The sequence below is a fragment of the Pristis pectinata genome, chromosome 2 (assembly GCF_009764475.1).
Source record: "Pristis pectinata isolate sPriPec2 chromosome 2, sPriPec2.1.pri, whole genome shotgun sequence".
Taxonomy (NCBI): domain Eukaryota; kingdom Metazoa; phylum Chordata; class Chondrichthyes; order Rhinopristiformes; family Pristidae; genus Pristis; species Pristis pectinata.
This window is the reverse complement of record NC_067406.1, coordinates 10,990,684-11,015,952: the sequence shown is the minus strand read 5'-3', so window position 1 is coordinate 11,015,952 and position 25,269 is coordinate 10,990,684. Positions and strand designations below refer to the sequence as shown.

General features: G+C 43.8%; 1 protein-coding gene across 1 annotated transcript in view; it reads left to right on the top strand.

The window, feature by feature from the left end:
* Positions 1–10,622, top strand: part of LOC127580088 (5-hydroxytryptamine receptor 7-like) — a 37,592-nt gene extending 26,970 nt beyond the window's left edge. Inside the window, exon 2 of the mRNA XM_052033300.1 lies at positions 9,851–10,622. Coding sequence (XP_051889260.1) covers positions 9,851–10,622 — 772 coding nt within the window. The remainder of the gene's footprint in view (positions 1–9,850) is intronic.
* The last annotated feature ends 14,647 nt before the right edge of the window (positions 10,623–25,269 follow it).

Sequence of the window (25,269 nt, the reverse complement as noted above, 5' to 3'; positions counted from 1 at the left end):
TCTCTCTGCCAGGAGGATGAGGAAGTGCAAAGAGCAGAAGAAACAAGCAGCGACCCAATTGTCCCATCAGCCTACCTTAACAGGCTCCACCTCCCCTACCTGTGGTGGACAAGGGTCTGCAGACCCTGCACAAGGCTCACCTGTAACCTCAGAGCTCACAGAATGGGAGTGGAAGCAACTCATCCTTGATGTCAAGGGACTGCCGAAGAGATAAAAGTTAAAATGCTGTTGGTGTTGAAAGTCTGTGGATACAGAAGCAGAATTAATATTTCTGATTAAAGACCCTTAAATATTTACGCTTTGTTGGAACAATCTCATTAATTTGGCATGTCCCCTCTGACACTCACTAACTTTTATCAATGCATCATAGAAAGCATCCTATTTAGATTCATCACGGCTTGGTAATGCAACTGCTCTGCCCAGGACCGCAAGAAACTGCAGAGAGTTGTGGACACAGCTCAGCACATCATGGAAACCAGCCTCCGCTCCGTGGACTCTGTCTATACCTCTCACTGCCTTGATAAAGCAGCCAACATAGTTAAAGACCCCACCCACCTGGGTCATTCTCTCTTCTCCCCCCTCCCATCAGGCAGAAGATCCAGGAGCCTGAGGGCACGTACCACCAAGCTCAAGGACAGTTTCTATCCAACTGTGTTTATTGAAAGGTTCCCTTATACCATGAGATGGACTCTTGACCTCACAATCTACCTTGTTATGACCTTGCACCTTATTGTCTACCTGCAATGCACTCCCCTGTAGCTGTGACACTTTACTCTGTATTCTGTTATTGTTTTTACCCTGTACTTCCTCAATGCACTGTGTAATGAATTGACCTGTACAAACAGTATGCAAGACAAGTTTTTCACTGTATCTTGGTACAAGTGACAATAATAAACCAATACCAATACCAATACACCTGAACTTTCTGAGGAGATAAATATCTGACCTTCCTACACTTATTTATTCAGTTTTGACTGAATGTAACAGCTTCTATTTAAACCATTAGTTGTGGTGAAATGGATCATGCTCTGACATATTCAGAACAGAATCACACAGCATGAAAACAGATCCTTTGGTCCATCAAGTCCACGTTGATCATCAAGCACCTATCTGCACTAATCCCACTTATATTCTCCCCATCTTCTCATCAACTCCCCCCAGATTCTGCCACTCACCTACATACTATGGGTAATTTACAGCAGCCAATTAACCTACCAACCTGCACATACTTGGAATGTGGGAGGAAATCCATGTGGCTACAGGGAGGCTGTGCAGATTCCACACAGTCAGCACTGGAGGCCACATTGAACCTGGGTGACTGGAGCTGTGAGGCTGCAGCTCTGTGGAGGCAAAGAGATGGTTGCCATTTCAGGTCGAGACCCTGCATCAGGACTCAAGCCCTCTGTTTGCTGCCTTTTAAAGGACAGATAAGTTTTAATGTGATATTCCACTGTTGTATCGATCTGAAGTGGCATTCATCATCATGACTCACGTGACATGCACGATAATAAAGTCAGAGTGACAAAAATAATCTGGGCAGCTGCAATGACACACACAAGGCCAACAAAAGCCAAAAGGAAAGTGTGTTTTTTTATTGATTCGAGGTAGATAATAGGCAGGAGATCAAAGCCAGAACCCACGAAGCAGAAAGAAAACCATTGTGGCTGTTAGATCAACTGAAAAGTTGATACAATAGATAAGGATGGACAATAATGATAAAAGAAAGAATTCCTTTAGTTGCATTAAATTCTAGGATCACATTCTGCCTCTGAGAAAATGCTCAAGAGCAGATTAAAAAATGTTGAGATACATTACATGGTCTTCCCTCTTAAACAGGATGCAGTAAACAATGATAGTAAAACAGTAAAACTTTTATAATTAAAATTGATGAGTATGTTACTTTTGATAGAATCAAAAATTTTAAAATAAATTAAATTGTAGGTTCACCTGGATCTTTAAAGAAACAGGGCAGTATTAATCAGAGCAAAAACCTGGGTAATTAGGAAACAAGCAATTTGATTATAGCTTCCCAGATATGGGACTGTTCACTTAGAATGGAAGAAAACTTAAATAGTTTTCATGTTTAAAGGGGTGATATGGGAGAAATAAATAACCACAGGTCAATTAACTTGGCCAGTAACCATTGAATCAATCAGGGAGAAATCCACCCAAGTGTGTCTGGAAATATTTGTTGCTGGTTGCATGGACATTCATGTATTCAATTGACTTCAGTGAAAGCGAATGTGTGGAGTTGCCAGCAATTGATGGCTAATACTCATGCCTAGTACTCAGCATTAATGACCAAAGGCAACTTTCTCAAGCAAAAGGTACATCTTGGTTGAAAGAGTGAAAAAAAATTATATGTCATATCTACCTAGCTTGTTTTAACACTCAATTTAGCTAACTGCAAGTTTCAGATTTTGTTGAAATTGTAGATTTCATATCTTTTGATTTTTGTGAACCAACATTGGAAGTACGTTGATGTTGCGTGGGAGGCAACAGAGCACAGGGTGATAACTTGTTGACACATTGGCATCTGGTGCTTTTCTTTGAAGTAAATGTCTAATTTTTGATGGATTTGTTCACATTGACTCCAGACATGCCATCCAAACGAGCAGTGACACAGTTCATAAGAGACTGTCCTTAGCACTTTCAGAGACACCTGAAATTGAGAGGCTGAACACGGGTTGCCTGTCTACCTGGGGAATATTGATTATTCCTCTATATGTTCTCTGCTCAAAAACAGTTGTGTGTCTTGACTTGGTTAAATACATCTTAATGAGTATTTCACAAATCACATTTGGTGTCAGAACTCTGAATTTTCAACCGGAAAATGTTATTCCAAATCCTTCATCATGGCCTGCCTTGATGATCGCGAGTACAGATAACTTTTTGCAGTGTGGGGGAATGAATATTCTCACGGCACAAAACGTTTTTGATCTAGTATTGTGCAATGAGAAATATTTAGTTGATAATCTGATAGTTAAGGGATCTTCAGGGAAGAAAAGATATGATAATAATCTGATTGAATTTTATATAAGCAGAAAGCAATGGTTAACATTTAAGGAATCAACACACTGTTACAATTATATATGTTATTTTAAGGAACAAAAACCAATTGGAAAAATGGTTCCACTTGTGGCTAACAAGTAATGACTAAAGGAAAAGGCTTAAAATATTGTCAAAAGAGCCAGAGGATTTGGGAAATTTTCTGATTCCAGCAAAGGGGAGCCAAGAAATTGATAAAGAAAGGGGAAATTATAATATATATCTACACTAGTGGAAAATGTAAGAAGATTTATTTATACATTTTTTGGATCTGGGCATTTATTCTCCATCCCATCACTGTTTACCTTGACAAGATGCTGGTGAGCCACCTTCTTGAATCACTGCTGTTGGTGGGCACTTGGTGACTGTCAAGGCGAGGTAGTGAGATACTTCCTCATTGGAGATTGTCATTTTGAGGTGCGAATTTTACTTGCCACTTATCAGCCCATACCATGTTGGCTAGATCCTGTGGTACGCAATCATGGACTGCTTCATCTGCTGAAGGGTTACAAATAGGACTGAATGTTGTGCAGTCATCAGCAAATATCTCCATGTCTGACCTTATGGTAGCAGGAAGGTCACTGACAAAGCAGCTGGAATTGTTTGGTCCTGTGACATCTCCCTGAAGACACAGTCCTTCTGTTGCAGATACTCCCACAGTGCTACCCTTAACATTCTTGGTGTAGAAGTCATGGGCTTGGGAGGTTCTGTTGTAGCAACCTGAGCAAGTAACTTTAGTATATTTTGGAGTGGTATAACTGTAGCCATTATGCACGAGTGGTGAAGAAGCTAAATGTTTAAGTGGTGGATGAATTGCCAGACAACTGGGCTACTTTGTTCTGGATGGTGTTGAACTTCTTGAGAGTTGTTGGAGCTACATTCATCCAAGCAAGTGAAGAATTTTTCAGCACGCTTCTGACTTGTGCCTTATTGATGGTGGAAAGTGTGCCCATCCCTCGTTAGAACATAGAACATAGAACATAGGACATAGAACAATTACAGCACAATTCAGGCCCTTTGGCCCACAAAGCTGTGTCGAACATGTTCCTACCCTAGAAATTACTAGGCTTACCCATAGCCCTCTATTTTACTCAGCTCCATATACCGATCTAACAGTCTCTTGATAGACCCTATCGTATCAGCCTCCACCACCATTTCTGGCAGCCCATTCCATGCTCTCACCATTCTCTGAGTAAAAAACTTACCCCTGACATCTCCTCTATATCTACTCCCCAGCACCTTAAACCTATGTCCTCTCGTGGCCACCAATTCAGCCCTGGGGAAGCGCCTCTGACTATCTACCCTATCAATACCTCTCATCATCTTATACACCTCTATCAGGTCCTCCCTCATCCTCCATCTCTCCAAGGAGAAATGGCCAAGTTCCCTCAACGTGCTTTCATAAGGCATGCTCCGCATTCCAGGCAGCATCCTTGTAAATCTCCTCTGCATCCTCTCTCTGGCTTCCACATCTTTCCTGTAGTGAGGGGACCAGAACTGAGCACAATACTCCAAGTGGGGTCTGACCAGGGACCTATATAGCTGCCCTTGAGAAGGTGCTGCTGAGCTGCCTTCTTGAACCGCTGCAGTCCTTGAGTTGTGGGGACACCCACAATGCTGTTAAGGAGGGAGTTCCAGAATTTTGATCCAGCGACGGTGAAGGAACGGCGATATATTTCCAAGTCAGGATGGTGTGTGGCTTGGAGGGCAACTTCCAGGGGGGTGGTGTTCCCGGTGCTTTTGCTGCCCGTGTCCTTCCAGTTGGTAGGGATGGTGGGTTTGGAAGGTACCGTCTAAGGAGTCTTGGTGAATTGCTGCGGTGCATCCTGTAGATGGTACAAACTGCTGTTACTGAGTGACAGTGGTGGAGTGAGTAAATGGGTGTGGATGGATGCCTGTCAATCATGCTGCTATGTGTTGTGGGCAGAGCATAGACAGGCGTAATACAGTACATGAGAGAAATGCAAGACGAAATTGCATCTATTTTAATTCAAGGATTCTAACGAGTAAGGATGCGTAGCATGGAAGAATATGACGTTGTTGCTATCACAGGGACATGGTTGAATGAAGAACAGGACTGGCAATTCAACATTCCAGGGTATAGAATCTTGATGAGTGAAAGAGGGGAATGTGAAAGAGGAGGAGGTATTGCAATATAAGATAAGATTTCTTTATTAGTCACATGTACGTCGAAACACACAGTGAAATGCATCTTTTTGTGTAGAGTATTCTGTGGGCAGCCCGCAAGTTTCGCCACGCTTCCGGCACCGACATAGCATGCCCACATCTTCCCAACCCGTATGTCTTTTTTTTGGAATGTAGGAAGAAACCAGAGCACCCGGAGGAAACCCACGCAGACACTGAGAGAACGTGCAAACTCCTTACAGACAGTGGCCGGATTTGAACCCGGGTTGCTGGCGCTGTAAAGTGTTATGCTAACTGCTACACTACCATGCCTGCCCCTACACTACCGTGCCTTAAGGGAGGATATCCTGGAAGGGTCTCCGAATGAGACAACATGGGTAGAGCTTATAAACAAAAAGAGAGCAATCACTTTTCTGGGAGCATATCACAGCCATTGGGAGATACAGGAGCAAATATGTCAGCAGCTCACAGAGAGGTAAAACACTAATAGGGTTATAGTAGGAGGGGTTTTCAACTCCCCCACGATTAACTGGGATCACCTTGGTGGGCAAGGTTAAGAGAAGGTGGAATTGATAAGGACAAGGTCGGGCTCATGTTGGTTCATTCACTACCTGCTGCAGACCTAGTCTGGCACTTCTGTCCTTCAGGACTTGACCAGCTCATTCCGTGGTGGTGCTGCCAAACCCCTCTTAGTGGTGGAGATTGCGGTCCCCCATTTCCACAGTGCATTCCCTGTCCTTGCTACTTTTGGTGCTTCTTCCATGTGTCCACATGGCTTTCTGAAAAGGAAATTACGTTTGGCAAATCTATTAGTTTGTGCCATTCTTCATTGGGGGATCGGCAATGGAGAAAGTCAGCAGTTATAAACTCCTGGGCGTTAACATATTAGATGACATCCTGGGCCCAGCACATAGATGCAATCATAACGAGAGCACGCCAGCGTCTTTATTTTCTTAGGAGATTAAGGAGGTTCGGCTTGTCACCGAACACTCTAACAAACTTCTACAGATCTACTGTTGAAAGTATCCTGACTGGTTGCATCATGGTCTGGTACGGCAATTCGAATGTACAGGAATGTAAGAAGCTGCAGAGAGTAGTGGACTCAGCCCTTTACATCACGGGCACATCCCTCCCCACCATCGGTAGTATCTACAGGAGGTGCTTTCTCAAGAAGGCAACATCTATCATCAAAGATCCCCACCATCTGGGCCATGCCATCTACTCACAGCGACGATCTGGCAGGAGGTGGATAATTGGAACTTGAAACTGGAATTGGTTTATTATTGTCACATGTACTGAGGTACAGTGAAAAACTTGTCTTGCATACCATTCACACAGATCAATTCATTACGTAGTGCATTGAGGTAGTACAAGGTAAAACAATACAGAATGCAGAATAAAGTGTCACAGCTACAGAGAAAGTGCAGTGCAGGTGGACAGTAAGGCACAAGGTCATAACGAGATAAATTGTGAGGTCAAGAATCCATCTTATCATACTAAGGAAACCTTCAATAGTCTTATAGCAGCAGTTTCTTGTGGTCCCGGGCAGAGCAGTTGCCATACCAAGCCGTGATGCATCCAGATAGGATGCTTCCTATGGTGCATCGATAAAAGTTGGTGAGTGTCAAAGGGAACATGCCAAATTTCTTTAGTCTCCTGAGGAAGTAGAGGCACTGGTGGACTTTTTTGGCTGTGGCATTGACATGGTTGGACCAGGACAGGCTATTGGTGATGTTCTCTCCGAAGAACTTGAAGATCTCAACCCCTCTTGACCTCAGTACCATTGATGTAGACAGGAGCATGTGCACTGTTCCCCTTCCTGAAGTCAATGACCAGCTCTTTTGTTTTGCTGGCATTGAGGGAAAGGTTGTTGTCATGACACCATGATGCTAAGCTCTCTATCTCCTTCCTGTACTCCAACTCATCGTTATTTGAGATACGGCCCACTACTGTGGTATCATCTGCAAACTTGTAGATGGAGTTAGAACAGAATCTGGCCACACAGTCATGAGTGTATAGGGAGTAGAGTAGTGGGCTGAGGAATAAAGTCCCACACCACCAGGTTCAAGAACAGCTACTTCCTTCAACTATTTGGTTCTTGAAAGACAAAAGACAAATCACTACAGTCTACCAACACTATGACCACTTCTGCTGCTTTGCATTGGGCATTTCTTTTGTTCTAATTGTGTTCTTCTTGTGAAAATTGTGTATAATTTATGTTTAATTATGTTTTTCTTGTGAATGCTGCTTATATGATGCTATGTGCCTGTGATGCTGCTGCAAGTAAGTTTTTCATTGCACCTGTGCACACATGGACTTGTGCATATGACAATAAACTCGACTTTGACTTTAATTTTACAGGAAGAATTGAAGAAACCAGTTGATATTGTGTAACTGTACTTTCTGAAGGCCTTGGATAAAACGCAACAAATCAGTTAGCAAATAAAATTGGACACATGGGTGAGGGATGATATATTGGCATGGATTGAGAATTAGTTAAGAACAGAAAATATCAGGAGTAAATGGGTAAATATCCAGTTGGGATGTTGCAAGTACTGGGGTGCTATGGGGATTGGTGTTGGGTCCCCTGCTACTCACAATCTTTATCAATGTTTTGGATAAGGGTTTCAAGTGAAATACATTCAGTTTTCTGCTGAGACTAAGCTGGGGGATAATGTGGATTGTGAGGAGGATTTAACGAGACCAAAAGGGTACAGAGAGACTAAGTGAAAAGCTGAGGACATGGCAGATGAAATATAAGGTGAACAAAATCATGGACATTAGTGGAAAAATAGTCAATCAACGTACATTTTTTAGGCAGGCACGGTAGTGTAGTGGTTAGCGTAATGCTATTGCAGCACCAGCAACCCGGGTTCAATTCCAGCTGCTGTCTGTAAGGAGTTTGTACATTCTCCCCGTGACTGCGTGGGTTTCCTCCCACATTCCAAAGACGTACGGGTTAGGAAATTGTTGGCATGCTATGTTGGTGCTGGAAGCATGGCGACACTTGGGGACTGACCCCAGAACACTCTACACAAAGATGTATTTCACTGTGTGTTTCAATGTATATGTGACTAATAAAGATAACTTAAAATGCTGACAGTTTGACAGTTGTTGGTACTCAGAAGAATCTGGGTGTCCTTGTATATGAATCACTGAAAATTAACCTGTTATGAAGGCAAATGATACATTGGAAGAGACCTTGAATACAAGAGTAAAGAGACCTTATTATAACTATATAGTGCCCTTGGAATATTGTTTACAGATTTAGTTTCCCTTACTAAAGAAGGGTATACTTGCAATAGAGGGAATGTGACAAAAATTCACCAGAATGAAACCTGGGATGGGGTGGGAGGGGGGAGGAGGAGGAGCCTTTGAGGTGTGAGGAAAGACACACACCGAGACAGATGTCAAGTGCTGCTGGAAGATCATCGACTTGGTGAAAGACGCCCTTTGGTCTGCCCGAAACTTGTTGGGTCTTCCAGCACTGCGAGATGTCCGTAAGGGAATGCCGCTGACTGACACATTCCAGGCTGCAGGAGTACATGCTGAGGGACGCACTGAAGCTGGGTGCAACCAACGCAAGGGCTCGGTGGGGAAGGACCACAGTCTGGGCTCCTTCCTCTACTGACATGGAGGGGCAGAGTCGGGTGGGGAAGCCCGTCAAACATTGAAATTGTGTCTCACCCCAGGGGGCAACATGAGCAGCAATGGTGCTATTGTTTAATGTCATATGGTCAATACATCCATATGGTTAAGTGTCAGAGGATCAATACTTTCAGTGTTAACACTACTGAATGCATTGACCAAATGACACTGAGAACGTAAAATGTTTTGCACTGAGTTTTTAAGATTTAAGATTAAGATATCTTTATTAGTCACATGTACATTGAAACACACAGTGAAATGCATCTTTTGCCCGCAAGTGTCACCACGCTTCCGGCGCCAATATAGCATGGCACACAAGTTCCTAACCCGTACGTCTTTGGAATGTATTTTTTTATTTTTAATAAAGTGTATTTTTGAAATAATTATAAAAGGAAGATTAAACAGACTTGCCCTATACTCTGTGGAGTTTCGAATGAGAGATGATCTCATTGAAACATATACAATTCTTTCAAGGCTTGTCGGAATGGAAGTAAGAATTGAACACAGAACAGGAACAGGCCCTTCGGCCCACGATGTCTGCATCGAACATAATGCTTAATTAAACTAATTCTCTTCTACCTGTACATGATCCATGTCCTGCCATTCCCTACACATTCATATCTAACAGCCTCTTAAATACCACCATTGTATCTGCTTCCATCACCCCCCATCGATGCTCCCTGCGGCTGTGGCGTCTAGAACGAGGGATCTCAGTCCCAAAGTAAGGGGTTGGCCATTTAGGATTGGGATGAGAAGAACTGTCTTCACCCAGAAGGTGGTTAATCTATGCAATTCTCTCTGTGCAAGACAGCCGTTCGGGCTCAGTCGCTGAGTTTATTCAAACAGAGATCAATCGATTTTTTTGTGTACTACATGCATTCGGGAGCAGTGGAGAAAAATATCGCTGAGCTGAAAGGTCAGATGTGAATGGTGGAAAGGGGCTGAATGGCCTACTCCTACATCTACTTCTTATGTTATCATATTTCTTATGTTTGATCTTGTGTTTCAGATACTTGGGAATAACCCGTCCTCTTACGTACCCGGTGAGACAAAATGGGAGGTCAATGGCCAAAATGGTGATAACTGTTTGGCTTCTTTCGGCATCCATAACCCTACCGCCGTTGTTTGGATGGGCCAAGAATGTCACAGTGGATAGAGTGTGTCTCATTAGCCAAGACTTTGGGTACACTGTCTACTCTACAGGCGTTGCCTTTTACATCCCCATGACCGTCATGCTGATTATGTACTACCGGATATACAAAGCTGCGAAGATAAGTGCAGAAAAGCATAAGTTCATGAGCATTCCCAGGCAGTACGAGCAGGACGGGGTCTACACTATGGAGGAGGATGTGCGTGCCCACCATGCCACCAGGAGGTCCAAAGCCGCGGAGGAATGCGCCATCTTATCAAAGCTCCTCAAACATGACCGCAAGAACATCTCTATCTTCAAGAGGGAGCAAAAGGCAGCCCGGACCCTGGGTATCATTGTGGGAGCCTTCACGTTCTGCTGGCTGCCTTTCTTCCTGCTGTCTGCTGCCCGTCCCTTCATTTGTGGCATCGAGTGCAGCTGCATGCCGCTGAGGTTGGAGAGAACGTTGCTGTGGTTGGGGTACACCAATTCTCTCATAAACCCACTCATCTATGCCTTCTTTAACAGGGACCTGAGGACTACTTTCTGGAACCTGCTGCGTTGCAAATACAGGAACATCAACAGGAGGCTGTCGGCTGCCAGCATGCATGAAGCGCTCAAGGCCACCGAGAGGCACGATTGCATATTGTAGCTCAACCCTTTGGAAGTGAATAACCAATGGAAAATGGGAATGACAGGAAGCAGCGCCAGAAACGTAGGAGCTTTCACCAAACATTTGATCTTGTGTAGATGCAAACGAGTACAAATTATAACTCTGGTTATTTTGGTCAGTGATCCAGTCGTGAAGGCTGACACGTTATATTTACTTTAAACGCTGACCAATATAAATGAAATGGACAGATGATAGAGCGCATATCACTGCATCTAGAAGCATCCATGGGATTCGAGGAAAGGAGCACGAGGAAACTCCGCGGAGAAGCAATGTTCTGGAGGAGGACTGACAAAGGGTCAAGAAGGTGAATATGAGAATGGATTCAGCAGTCAAGAGGATCAACCAGTCCTCCTGGGTTATGAACGCCCAGGCAAAATGGAAGGGTCTGGATCACTGACACCAAACCGGCTATAGATTGACTTTGAAAGAAAGCAAGACTGAATCATGTTGAGAGATTCACGAAGCATTAATGGAAATCAAAAAGCCAAAATGAGGGATCAACTATTGGACCAAGTTGGTAGATTTATATCTGACTTTGTACTATCCTAAAATATGAAACCAGGATGCCTTGCCGTAAGGAAATGTAGATTTATTTGCGAAAAGCAATCAAAGTTACAGAAGAAAGGATGTCGCGTTATGGACAAATTTATTGCATTTGAAGATGTCATGGCTCTGGGCTGGAATGGAATGCCATGGAAAATTTGCTAAGTTATAATTCCGCTTTTATTTCGACATTAACCATTGCAAAGATGATTATATCAGGATGATGGATATTTTGCTCTTTTTGTAACAATTGGACACAAGGTACAGAATAACCCAGGACAATAGTCCATGCTACTTCTTGGCTGAAGCTTTGGCTGCCACTGTTAATAAACCACAAAGCAAGTAGCCACACTGTGTCTGCATGAGCACAGATTCAGAAATTCATTTAACCGGATATGGGAAGAGAAAAACTTGCATTTATCTTGCACTTTTGTGACCTCAGGATGTCCCACAGCGCTTTATCGCCAGTTAAATGTAATTGTTGTTGAAATGTAGTCAATCAACAGCCAGTCTGTGAACAGGTGGAAATGTGATAAATGTCTGGATAACTTACTGGTGTTATCTAAGGGGTAAATATTGAACAGGAATCTGGGAAGGGCTCCCCTGTTTTTCTTTTTGAAAAGTGTTATGGAAGTGGGCATGGGAGAATGAAATTCACACTTGTTCCCTTGTGATATAGTGAGTATCCACCTGCCATTTTCTGAAATTTGGCCACATTCAGTCAGCCATCCTTCAGAAATGGAAATCACAAGATCTGCAGATGCTGAAAACTTGAAATAAAAACAGGAAATGCTGGAAGCTCTCAGCAGGTCAGGCAGCACCTGTGGAGAAAGAAAGAGAGTCAATATTTCAGGTTGGACACTGAATGCTCCCAGCATTTTCTGTTTTTATTTCAGAAATGCAATATGCGTTATGTGTTTAGTGTAGATAAACAAGGTTGAATTTCCATTCCAGCACTCGGCTTATGTCATATCTGTAAGACAGCAGTTTTGACTGCGCATTGAACCCTTGGTACAGCATGAGAAGGATTCTGCTGTGGTTTCTGGAGTGGAGATTTGAACCCATGGGTGTCTGATTCAAGCCTAGCTCGATAACTGAGGGACAAAGAAAGTCATACAGAGTGGTATCAGGGCCTATGGAAGACAAGTTAAAATCTGTGTTACAAGCACTTGTCTTGTTCAGTATCAAGAAAATGGTAGTGCGAATTTTGCACCTTTATTATTCATTGCTCCAGTCTTCCTAAGATCATCTCTCTCTTGTAACAGTGGCAGTGGCTTTTGCACTGACTAGTAAGGTAACTGCCCACTTCTGGGTTCATTAACACTTTGTTTGCCAAGCTGCCCCTTGTTACAGCTTGTTAGCGTAGCTGTGAGGACAACCTTACAACTGTTGCTTGCAGACTTTAGGCAGATAGAGACTGTTGGGGCCAGAGCAAATCCATAAACGACTTACATTTGGGAGAGGCCTCCACCAGTCTTATGATGGGCTGACAGCTCGGCCTCTCAAAGCCAAGCCTGGGCCTTAAGAATGTTTTTCCCAGGGGAAGGGAACCAAAAACTAGAGGCCACAGGTATAAAGTGAGAGGGGGTGGATTTAATAGGGACCTGAGGGGCAAATTCGTCATGCATATATGGAATGAGCTGCCAGAGGAAGTGGTTGAGGCAGGTACAATAACAACGTTTATTGGACAGGTACATGGATAGGAAAGGTTTTGAGGGACAGGGGCCAAACTTGGGCAAATGAGAATAGCTTAGGTGGGCACCTTGGCCAGTATGGATGAGTTGGGCTGAAGGGCCTGTATGACTCTATGACCAAGATGGTTCATTGTCTTTTTCCCGTTTAATGGTGTAGCCTGGCAGACAGGCAGGAAGTGTGTTATTCCCCAGATTTCAACTAAATCCACTCAAATAGTGACAATTCAGAGATGATTAAAAGTGAGTTGGGACAGATCTCCCTCCCAATCTGTTATTTTCTGGAGCTAGGATCTGGGAGAAACCATTAGGTGGAACTTCACAAATTACTGATGCATAAAAACCTGTCAGCCCTCATCCTAAGGGCATGAGGACAACTGCAGTTACTCCTGTGGCCTCATAACGTCAGTTGCCTGGGTTCGACCCTGACCTTGGTTGCCGTCGAAGTTGAGTTTGCACAGCCCACGACCTTGTTGGTTTTCTCTTGGTGTTCCAGTTTCATCAAACATTCCAAAGATGTGCCAGTAGGTTAATTGGCTACTGCTAATTAATCCTCAGTGTAGGTTAGTGGCTAAAAGGATCAAAGGGAAGTTTATGAGCATGTCTGTGAGACAACCAGTTGCAGAGGTACAGGAAATAAGGAAAGGAGGAATAGGGATGATGGGATTGTGTGTCCTGGGAGCTGGCATTCAGCCAATTGGCCAAATGACCCCTTCTGTGTTGTTATAGATATAAGATTTTTTGTTTAATTATTTCCTTGTAATCTACCTTTCTGGCTAAGCTTTTGGTCAACTGTCCCATTATAGAACATAGAACAGTACAGCACAGGAACAGGCCCTTTGGCCCACGATGTTGTACCGAACTAATTAAGCTACAGATACACTAATCCCTTCTGCCTGCACATGGTCCGTTATCCCTCCATTCTCTGCACATTTATGTACCTATCTAAGAGCCTCGTAAATGTCTCTATCGTATCTGCCTCCACCACCACCCCTGGCAGTGAATTCCAGGCACCCACCACCTTCTGGGTAAAAATTTGCCCCACACATCTCTTTTGAACTTACCCCCTCTCACCTTAAATGCGTGCCTCTGATTTTAGACATTTTGACCTTACTCTATAACAGTTCTATTATCTCCTTAAGTGACTTGTTATCAAAGTTCATCCCACCTGTGAAACGTCATGTGACCTTTTACCACACTAAAGGTGTTGTGTAAATGTAGAGTTGTTCTTTAAAAAAAGAACCAGAAACAAAATGTCCGTGTCCCAGAGGGTGAAGAATTGAAGTGCTGGCATCTTGTTCCCTGATTAGAAGCTGTTTAAATGTGCAGAATATAAGGAGCAATGTTCACTCACCTGGAATCTATTTCTGAAGCACAGATGATTACTTTTCCACAGACAAATATTTACTCCTGTGGCAAGCAGGATTATGTGACTATTTTGCAGAACACATTAGTATCCTACCGAGGTTGCTTGTCCTGACAGGAGATCTCAGTAAAACAGCTAGATGGTGGACACACAAGAGACTGCAGATGCTGGAATCTGGAGCAGCAAACAATCTGCTGGAGGAACTCAGTGGGTCGAGCAGCATCTGTGGGAGGGAAGGAATTGTCTGTTGCTCCAGATAGTGGACTTGGCTGATAATAGCTGTCCTGGACAATTTTTTTCTTTGTTTTGAAAATTTTTAAATATGATTCCCATCTCAGACCGTGTCCCCCTCTGGGTGACTGTACCCTGCACACTTTGCACATGTTAGGTTCAATGCCAACCTTGGTTGCTACCTAGAGTCATAGAGAGCGATTCAGCATGGATACAGGCCCTTTGGCCCAACCAGTCCATGCCAACCACAGTACCCACCCAGCTAGTGCCAATTTCCTGCATTCGGCCCATATCCCTCCAAGCCCCACCCCTCCATGTACCTATCCAATTGCTTCTTGAATGATACTGAATACCTGCCTCAACACTTTTTCATTCCATATACTCATCACCTTCTGGGTGAAAAAATTGCCCCTTATCTCCCTTTTAAATCTTTCCCCTCTCACCCTAAACCCCGCAACATAATGTCCCAACTCCTGTACTCTGTGCCCTGTCTGATGAAGGCCAGCATGCGAAACACCTTTCCCACTATGCTGTCTACTTGTGATGCCGCTTTGAACAAACTATACACTTGTATCGATGAAGGGTCTCGACCCCAAACGTTGACTGTTCATTTCCCTCCAAAGATGTTGCCTGACACGCTGAGTTCCTCCAGCATCTTGTGTGTGTTGCTGTGCACTTCTACTCCTAGGTCCCTCTGTTCCATTACACTCCCTAGTGCCCTACCATTCATAGTGTAAGTCCTATGCTGGTTTGACTTTCCAAAATGCATCACCTCATACTTACTGTATTGAAACCCATTTGCCACTCCTCGGCCCACTTCCTGAACTGATCAAGATCCCCTGTAATCTACGATAACCTTCTTCACTATCAACAACACCTCCTAATTTCGTGTCATCCACAAACTTACTGATCAAGCCTTGTGCATTCGCATCTAAATCATTTATGTAAATAATGAATAACAAATGTCCCAACCCCTGTGGCACACCACTAGTCACCAGCCTCCATTCCGAGAAACAACCTCCAACCACCACCCTCTGCTTCCTACCTCCGAGCCAACTTTGAATCCACTTAACTAGCTCTCCTTGGATTTCATGGGACCTAACCTTCCAGACCAGCCAACCATGTGGGACCTTGTCGAAGGCCTTGCTAAAGTCTAAATAGACAACATCCACTGCCCTACCCTCACCTACCTTTTTGGCAACCTCTTCAAAAATCTCAAAAAGATTCATCAAGCATGACTTTCCACACTCAAAGCCATGCTGACTCTTCCTAAGTAGACTGTCTAACCAAATGCTGGAAGATCCTGTCCCTCAGAATTCCCTCCAGTAACTTCCCACCACTGATGTCAGGTTGACCAGCCTGTAGTTCCCTGACTTGGCCTTCCATTTAAACAATGGAAGGACATTAGCCACCTTCCAGTCTTCAGGATCTTCACCAGTGGCTAATGATAAAGCAAATATCTCCACAAGGACCTCCGCAATTTTTTCGCCAGCCTCCCACAAAGTCTGAGGACGCACTCAGTCAGGCTCTGGGGATTTATCCACCTTAATGCACTGTATGGCTGTAAATACCTCCTCCCTGGTGATATGAATTTTCTCCAAAAGGGATAAAGTTTCCCTTAACCCTTGAGCAACCGTGATTTCCTCTGTAGTAAACACCGAAGAAAAATTTTCATTAAAAATCCCACCCATCTCCTACAGTCAAGACATAAGCAGCCCTGCTGATCTCCAAGGTGTCCTACTCTCTCCCTAGCTACCATTTTACTCTTTATAGTTATAGAATCTCTTGGGATTTTCCTTAACCCTACCTGCCAGATCCATTACATACCGTCTCTTTGCCCTCCTGATTTCCCTCTTAAGAGTATTTTTAATCTTTTTATAGTCATCAAGGGATTCACTCGTCCCCAACATTCTAAACCCAATGTATGCTTCCTTCTTCTTCCTGACCAGAGCCTCAATATCCCTCACCAGCCAGGGTTCCCTAAACTTGCCAGGTTTACCCTTCACCCTAACAAGAACATGCTGCCCCTGGATTCTTCATATCACACTCTTAAAAGCCTCCCACTTGCTATTCGTTCCTTTCCCTTCAAACAGGCTCACCCAATCGACCTCTGCTAGATCCTGCCTAATTCCCCCGAAGTTAGCTCTACTCCAGTTTAGGACCCTAACCTGTGGACCTGTCCTATCCTTTTCCATCACTATCTTCAAACTAATAGAATTATTATCTCTGGAGCCAAAGTGGTCCCTGACTGCCACGTCCATTACTTGCCCTACCTTGTTCCCTGAGAGAAGGCCCAGTACTGCACCCTCCTGAGTAGTGTCCTCTATATCTCCTCTTTGTAGGGTCCTCTTTGGAGAGAAGGAGGATGAGAGGTGACTTGATAGAGGTGTACAAGATGATAAGAAGCATAGATCGAGTGGACAGTCAGAGACTTTATCCCAGGGTGAAAATGGCTAACACGAGGGGGCATAATTTTAAGGTGATTGGAGGAAGGTATAAGGGGGATGTTAGAGGTAAGTTTTTTTTACACAGAGAGTGGTAGGTGCGTGGAACGCACTGCCGACAGAGGTTGTGGGGGCAGATACATCAGGGACATTTAAGAGACACTTAGATAGACACATGACTGATAGAGAAATGGGGGGCTATGTGGGAGGGAAAGGTTAGATAGATATTAGAGCAGGATAAAATGTCGGTACAATATTGTGGGCTGAAGGGCCTGTACTGTGCTGTACTGTTCTATGTTCTATGCAATGTCAGCTGTCAGTCCTGCCCTTCTCTCAGACATGTTTCTCATCCAGTCCTCAGAGCCAATCCACGCTCTGAATTTGTCCGCCTTACATGTTATTGTAAGGTGTGCATTGAAATAAATGCAGTTTAACTGGGTATCCCTGCCTTTATGTGCCCCTGGCTGTCCTAATTCTTAAACTCTCTCTCGCTGGCTACTGCTTTATCCCATGACTTTCTCCTGCCCCTTTCTCCTGTGTGGAATTTCTCTTGTGTGGAATTTTCACGATCTCCATGTAATTGTGAGGGTTTCCCCTGGGTGCTGTGGTAATTGATTTATTATTCTCGCATGTACTGAGGTACAGTAAAAAAAACATTGTTTTCCATGCCATCCAGACAGGTCATTCCATACATCAGTACATCGAGGTAGTAGTAAGAGAAAAGTAATAACAGTATGCAGAATATAAAGACATAAAGTCATAGTCATACAGCATGGAAAAAGGCCCTTCGGCCCAACTCATTCATGTCGACCGTGTTGCCCAGTGAGCTTATCTCATCTGTCTGCGTTTGGCCCATAGACCTCTCAACCTTTCCTATCCATGTACTTGTCTAGGTGGCTTTAAACACTGTAATATAGTGTTATAGTTACTGAGAAAGTGCAATGCAGGTAGATAAATAAAGTGCAAGGGCCATGACAAGGTAGATTGAGAGATCAAGAGTTCGTCTTTATCGTACGAGCGGTCTGTTCAAGAGTCTTATAACAGAAGGATAGAAGCTGTCCTTGAGTCTGGTGGAGCATGTTTGCAAGTTTCTGCCTGATGGAAGGGGGGAGAAGAGAGAATGTCCGGGCTGGGAGGGGCCTTTGATTATGTTGGCTGCTTTCCTGAGGCAGCAGGAAGTGTGGACAGAGTCATTGGAGGGGAAGCTTGTTTTCATGATCGACTGGGCTGTGTCCACAACTCTCTTCAATTTCTTGTGGTCTTTGGCAGAACAGTTACCGTACCAAGATGTGATGCATCTGGATAGGAAGCTTTCTGTGGTGCGTCTGTAAAAATTGGTGAGGTCAATGCGGACATGGTAGATCATTACAATAAAACTCTGCTAATCTGACAGCTGACGGTGAGGGTGGTAGATGCCTGGAATGCACTGCTAGGGGTAGTGGTGGAAGCAGATACCATAGTGGAGTATAAGAGGCTTTGAGATGGACACATGAATATTCAGGGAATGGAGGGATATGGATCACACGCAGGCAGAAAATATTTAGTTTAATTTGGCATTGTATTCGGCACAGACATCGTGGGCTGAAGGGCCTGTTCCTGTGCTGTACTATTCTATGTAATGCAGAAATCTTGATGGCTTGGTATCTGGCTCACTGTGGGCTGATTCATGTGCTCTCTTCCATTCACTGGGACCCTGGTTTCCAAGGTCTCCTGATTCTGTTTCCCCACACTCCCTTAAAGAATTACTGTGGCCTTGTTTCCCATGCCCCCTTTAAACTCTTAGACCTGAGACGTTAAATGTATCTTTTTCCCACAGATGCTGCCTGACCCTTTAAGTTTCCCAGTGTTTTCCGTTTTCATTCCCTTTAAACTGACCGAGTTCACTGGAAAAATTTATTATTCAACTATGTAGCATCTAATAAAAAGTGAATTAAAAATGTATTAAAGTATTAATAAAGAATAACATCTGATAATCTGGCACCACTGGAGTCGTGAGCATGCCGGATTAATGGAGGTTTTTTGTAATTGGTTGCTGTAAATTACCCCCAATTGTTGTTAGTTGGTGAGAAAGTTGGGCAGGGAGGTGTGTTGTGGGAGAGAGTGAATTACAGGGAAATGAGATTGATGGGATTGTTCTGAGGGCTGGCATGGCCTCCTTTATGCCTTACTCAAAAACGATTAAAAAGAAATAAAAGAATATGCAGCGTCTGTGAGACACAGAATGCAGCAGTTGCTGGAAATCTGAAGTAAACCAGAATGCTGGAAACACTCAGGCAGTGTCAGGGAGAGATAAAATCAGAGTTTATGCTACAGATCAACAAACAAATTGCTTGAGGAACTCAGCGAGTCGGGCAGCATCTGTGTCCAGGAGAAGGGTCTCAACTGAAATGTCCACTGTCCTCTTCCCCCCACAGACGCTGCCTGACCCGCTGAGTTCCTCCAGCATCTTGTTGGTAGCTCCAGATTCCGGCATCTGTAGTCTCTCAATATTACCGATGGGTGGCCTTACATCAGAACTGGCCAATCCCAACCAATGGACAGGAAGAGTTGGTTATTTGAAACTGCTGAATTCTGTATTGAGTCCTACTTGTCTGGAAGGAAGATCAGGTGCTCTAGCTTCAGGCACCAACTTAGCATGCTCACAACTTCCTTACCCGTACGTCCTTGGAATGTGGGAGGAAACCGGAGCACCTGGAGGAAACCCACACAGACACGGGGAGAATGTACAAACTCCTTACAGGCAGCGGCAGGAATTGAACCCGGGTCTCTGACGCTGTAATAGCATTATGCTAACCGCCTCACTATTGTGCCTGCCCGGTGGAAAGGAGTAGGCAAGCATAGCTTGGGCCTGCCTGTATTCTCTGTTCATAACTGACCATGAAATTGGGCCCTTGTAGAGGGAAAGGTGAAAAAAAACAAAGATATTTCAGAGGCATTGGTGTGGAAATTTTCATCATCAGAAGAGATATGACAGAGATGGAGAAAATGGGAGAACGGAATGGAGTAGGTGACAGGACACAGGGGTGGGAGGAGATGTAGTCAAAGCAACCATAGGAGTCTGTGGGTCAGAGAAGATTTGAGAGGGATTTAAATTAAAGTTTTATCAGGTTCATTTCAAAACTACAAATTGGGTTTTTTTTCTTAAATGCAGCTGAGGCTGGAGTGTGGCTCCATTCCACCCGGAGTTATACAACTGTCCTGCTTCACTGTGAAGCAGATACCACAGTGACGCAGAAGTAACTGTGCCACCCGGTCTCCCACCACCGCTCAGCATCTCCCAGACATTTTGTGAACGGGGTCGAGGGATTTGTGAAGGGGAATTCACAAATCTGCCTGCTGCTGAGAATGTAATTTGCATTCTGTCCCTATCCATGTCAAGCTGCAGCTTTATGAAACATGAAAAGGATTGTACACAATAGTGCGCTGGATTGTTATACAAATTAGCATATTTATTAACATAATTACACAGATTAGGTTTATTATGGAAATAACTGTCAATAACATAAAAGCATAACTGTCAGTTAAACAAGCAACTTAACACAATATTTAAAAGAGCAGTGAGCTCTATTTTAATCAGGCTGCAATTCCTTTCAACTTAATTTCAATTTCATAGAGTCATGGAATCATAGGTTCAGAATGACATCATCAACTCTCCTCCCTGAAGGAAGAACTGATTAATCCCGATTTAAGTAAGGATCCCATTTCCCTTTGGAAGTTACTATAGAATCTACATCAACTTCAGGCAGTGGATTCCAGATGTGAGTTAAAATCCCTCCTGACCTTTTGCAAGTTACTTACATCTGTGTGCTCAAGTCACAAAGACCAAGAATCAAGTCACCTGAAGTTTCCCTGGAATGTGGGAGGCTGAGTGGTGACCTTATGGAGGTTTATAAAATCATGAGGGGCATAGATAAGGTGGATGGTCACAGACTTTTTCCTAAGGTAGGGGAGTCTAAAACTAGAGGGCACAGGTTTAAGGTGAGAGGGGGAACTGAAAGGGACTTGAGGGGGAACTTTTTCACCCAGAGGGTGGTGGGTGTATAGAATGAGCTGCCAGAGGAAGCTGTAGAGGTGGGTACAGTTACAATGTTTAAAGACATTTAGACAGGTACATGGATACAAAAGGTTTAGAGGGATATGGGCCAAGTGCAGGCAAATGGGACTAGCTTGTCATCTTGGCATGGACAAGTTGGGCCAAGGGGCCTGCTTCTGTGCTGTATAACTCCATGACTCTATGAAATAGTTTTCCCTTGTCCAATCTGATCTTTTCATAATACTGCACCCTCCCCCAACTGTCCCTGTGCAAAGTGAACTATTTCATTTTCTCCAGTCTCATCCCTGAGGATAATTTTCAGAACCCCTTCTCCAAGCTCTTGCTGGACTTCCTAGGTTAGTGGACATAATTCCAGCTCTTTGAACCAAGTTACATCAATGTACTCTGGTTTGGTTAAGTGAAAATGATCTTCACAGGGGAAAAATGTGTACTCGATGCCTGACAAGCAGAAGCCATCACAGATGTAAATGGCTTCTCTCAGGAGACTATTGAACATGGTTTCTGGAAGATAGCCTCATCAAATAAGAAATGACCCTCTGGGGTATTGCTACTGAAACTCATTGACCAGTGGATAAGTATGGGTCACACTGTATTGTGCCACCTTGTCCAGTGTTCTTCTAGTAGCCTCTTGTACCTGCTTGACATCTCACTGGCAAGTCAGGATTTATTGTCTATTCATATAGTGTAGAGGTTAGGGTAACGCTATTACAGCGCCAGCGACCGGGGTTCGATTCCAGCCTCTGTCTGTAAGGAGTTTGTACGTTCTCCCCATGTCTGCGTGAGTTTCCCCAGGGTGCTCTGGTTTCCTCCCACATTCCAAATATGTATGGGTTGGCGCCAGAAGAGCGGCGACACGTGGGCTGCCCCCAGAACACTCTACGCAATGCAAAAAGACGCATTTCACTGTGTGTTTCAATGTACATGTGACTATTAAATAAATAAATATCTTAATATATCTTAAAATATATTGAATTGAGCGATTGTTGGGACTTATTCATTATAACACAAAAGGAGGCCATTCAGTCCATTAAGTCTATGCTGGCTTCCAGCAGTCCCATTCACCCTCTCCTTATTTCCCTGTCACCTGTCACCCAACAGCGTAACTTCTCTCACATGTCCGACAGGCTCCTCTTTGATTCTTTTGCCACTTCCCTACACTAAAGGGTAATTTACAGGAGTCTTTGGGATGTGGGGAGAAAATCTGATCACGCAATAGGACCCCTCTGCAAATGTGCACACTCCACGCAGTCACTGCCCCAGGTCAGGATTGAACCTGGCTCCCTGGAGCTGTGAGGCAGCTGCTAATTTACCTAGCTGGACGTTTCAGATAGCAGTGAGAGGTGCCGATCACATTGGTGTGTCTGGAGTTGCAAATAAGGATGGCATACTTCCTTCTCTGAAGAATATTAATACAAAGCATAAATACATGACAAAGTACATCCAGTTCAAATTCCTCTCTGTAATAACTTGGCAGAAACATTAATCCACTTATTTTAAAGGAGGTAAAATCTCCTCTGAAATAACAGAGGGAGAAATTTCAAAGAATGTTAAGGATTCATGTGCTGGATTTCACTTGTAATTTCATGAAGAAATGTGTTCTATGTGCTAAACATGGGATGTGGTGATGTACAAGCATTAGACTCTTCTGAAATTTTAAGCCACTGACTTCAATTGAAGTGGAGTTTAAAATGAATACTGCATCTTGTATTTAGTAAACTCTACAGAGGATGTCCTCTGTTTCTAAAGGCAGTGATAGATGTTGTTTAAATGGCTGTTTAATATGGGTGACTGTACAATGAATGTCACCACAGGGTATGTTTCACTGTGTGTACCATGACTGCCATGGCTGCCGGTGACAACACCTTCTATTGCTAAAATAAAATACATTTCATTCTTAAATCTACAAACAAGTCTCTTGTTATATGAAAATACATCAGTGGCAGGATATTGAGCTTTTGCGACTGGGTGCATTCTTTATTTACACAGTAGGTGTCGAAAGTGTTTAGCAGCTCAGATATCAAATGTGGCAGATTTAATGCTTCAAGTCATGGAATCCTACAGCATGGAAACAGACCCTTCGGCCCATCTTGTCCATGCCAACTGTGTTGCCCAGTGAGCTCGTCCCATCTGCCTGCATTTAAACATAGAAAAAAACCTACAGCGCAATTCAGGCCCTTCGGCCCACAAAGCTGTGCCAAACAATTTGGCCCATAGCCCTCTAAACCTCTCCTATGCATGTACTTATCTAGATGGCTTTTAAATGTTGCTAATGTGCCCGCCTCAACCACTATTTCTGGCAGCTCCTTCCAAATACGCACCACCCTTTGCGTGAAGAAACTGCCTCTGACGTCCCTTTTAAATCTCTCTCTTCTGACCTTAAACCTATGCCCTCTTGTTTTTAGCACCCCCTCCCTGGGAAAAAGACTCTGTGCTCTCACCCTGTCACAAGATCACAAGACAAGGGAGCAGAAGTAGGCCACTCAGCCCATCGAGTCCGCTCCAAAGAAAAGGGAAAAAAGAAAAAGGAATGAGAAATTTGGAGGGGGCGGAGCAAAAAAAAACTATTCTAACCTCAATTTCTGGCCTTATCCTCATATCCCTTGATACCCTGACTATTTAGATATCTATCTATCTCTTCCTTAAATGCCTCCAATGATCTGGCCTCCACTGCTGTACGTGGCAAGGAATTCCATAAATTCACTACCCTCTGGCTAAAGAAATTTCTACTCATCTCTGTTTTAAACCTGTACCCTCTAATTCTAAGATTGTGCCCTCTGATCCTGGACTCACCCACCATGGGAAACAGCTTGGCCACATCTACTCTGTCCAGTCCTTTCAACATTTTAAATGTCTCTATGAGGTCCCCTCTCATTCTTCTGTACTCCAGTGAGTACAGTCCAAGAGCTGACAAACGCTCATCATACGTAAGCCCTTTCATTCTGGGAATCATCCTCGTAAATCTCCTCTGAACCCTCTCCAACATCAGCACATCCTTCCCAAGATATGGGGCCCAAAACTGTGCACAGTATTCCAAATGAGGCCTCACCAGTGCCCCGTAGAGCCTCATCATCACTTCCTTATTTTTATACATTATACCTCATGAAATGAATGCCAACATAGCATTCGCTTTCTTTACCACTGATCCGACTTGGTGGTTAACCTTTAAGGTATCCTGCACGAGTACCCCCAAGTCCCTTTGTACTTCTGTACTTGAATTTTCTCTTCTTCTAGATAATAATCTGCCCATTTATTTCTGTTTCCAAAGTGTACAACTGCACATTTCTCAACATTGAATCTCATCTGCCATTTCCTTGCCCATTCTCCTACACTATCTAGGTCTCTCTGCAACCTTCCTGTCTCCTCAATACTCTCTACTCCTCCACCTATCTTGGTGTCATCCGCAAACTTAGCCACAAAACCATTTACTCCATCATCCAAATCATTAATATACAAGGTAAAAAGAAGTGGCCCCAACACCGACCCCTGCGGAACACCACTAGTAACCGGTAGCCAACCAGAACAAGATCCTTTTATTCCCACCCTTTGCTTCCTGCCAACCAGCCAATGCTCCACCCATTCTGTTATCCTACCTGTAATTCCATGACCTCTCATCCTATTAATCAGTCTCTTATGCGGCACCTTGTCGAAGGCCTTTTGGAAGTCTAAATACACAACATCTACCGCCTTTCCCTTATCCACCCTACCTGTGATTTCTTCAAAAAACTCCAATAGGTTGGTCAGGCAGGATCTTCCCTTCATGAAACCATGTTGGCTTGGACCTATCTTGCCTTGCACCTCTAGGTATTCCATAACCTCATCCTTGAGGATCGATTCCAATAACTTTCCCACCACTGACGTCAGACTAAAAGGTCTGTAATTTCCTTTATGCTGCCTCCCACCTTTCTTATACAGCGGAACTACATTTGTGACCCTTCAGTCCTCCGGAACCATGCCAGAGTCTATCGATTCCTGGAAAATTATCACCAATGCCTCCGCTATCTCTAAAGCCACCTCCTTCAGAACCCGGGGATGCACCTCATCTGGTCCGGGAGACGTATCAGTCTTTAGCCCATTTAGTTTTCCTAGCACATCTTAACTGAACTCAGTTCCATTCCGTGAGACCCCTGACTAACTGGTATATTGCTGATGTCCTCCACAGTGAAGACTGACGCAAAATACTCATTTAGTTCCTCTGCCATCTCTTTATCATCCATTATAATCTCTCCTGCACCGTTATCGATTGGTCCTATATCAACCCGTGTCTCTCTTTTACTCCTTATATATTTAAAAAAACTCT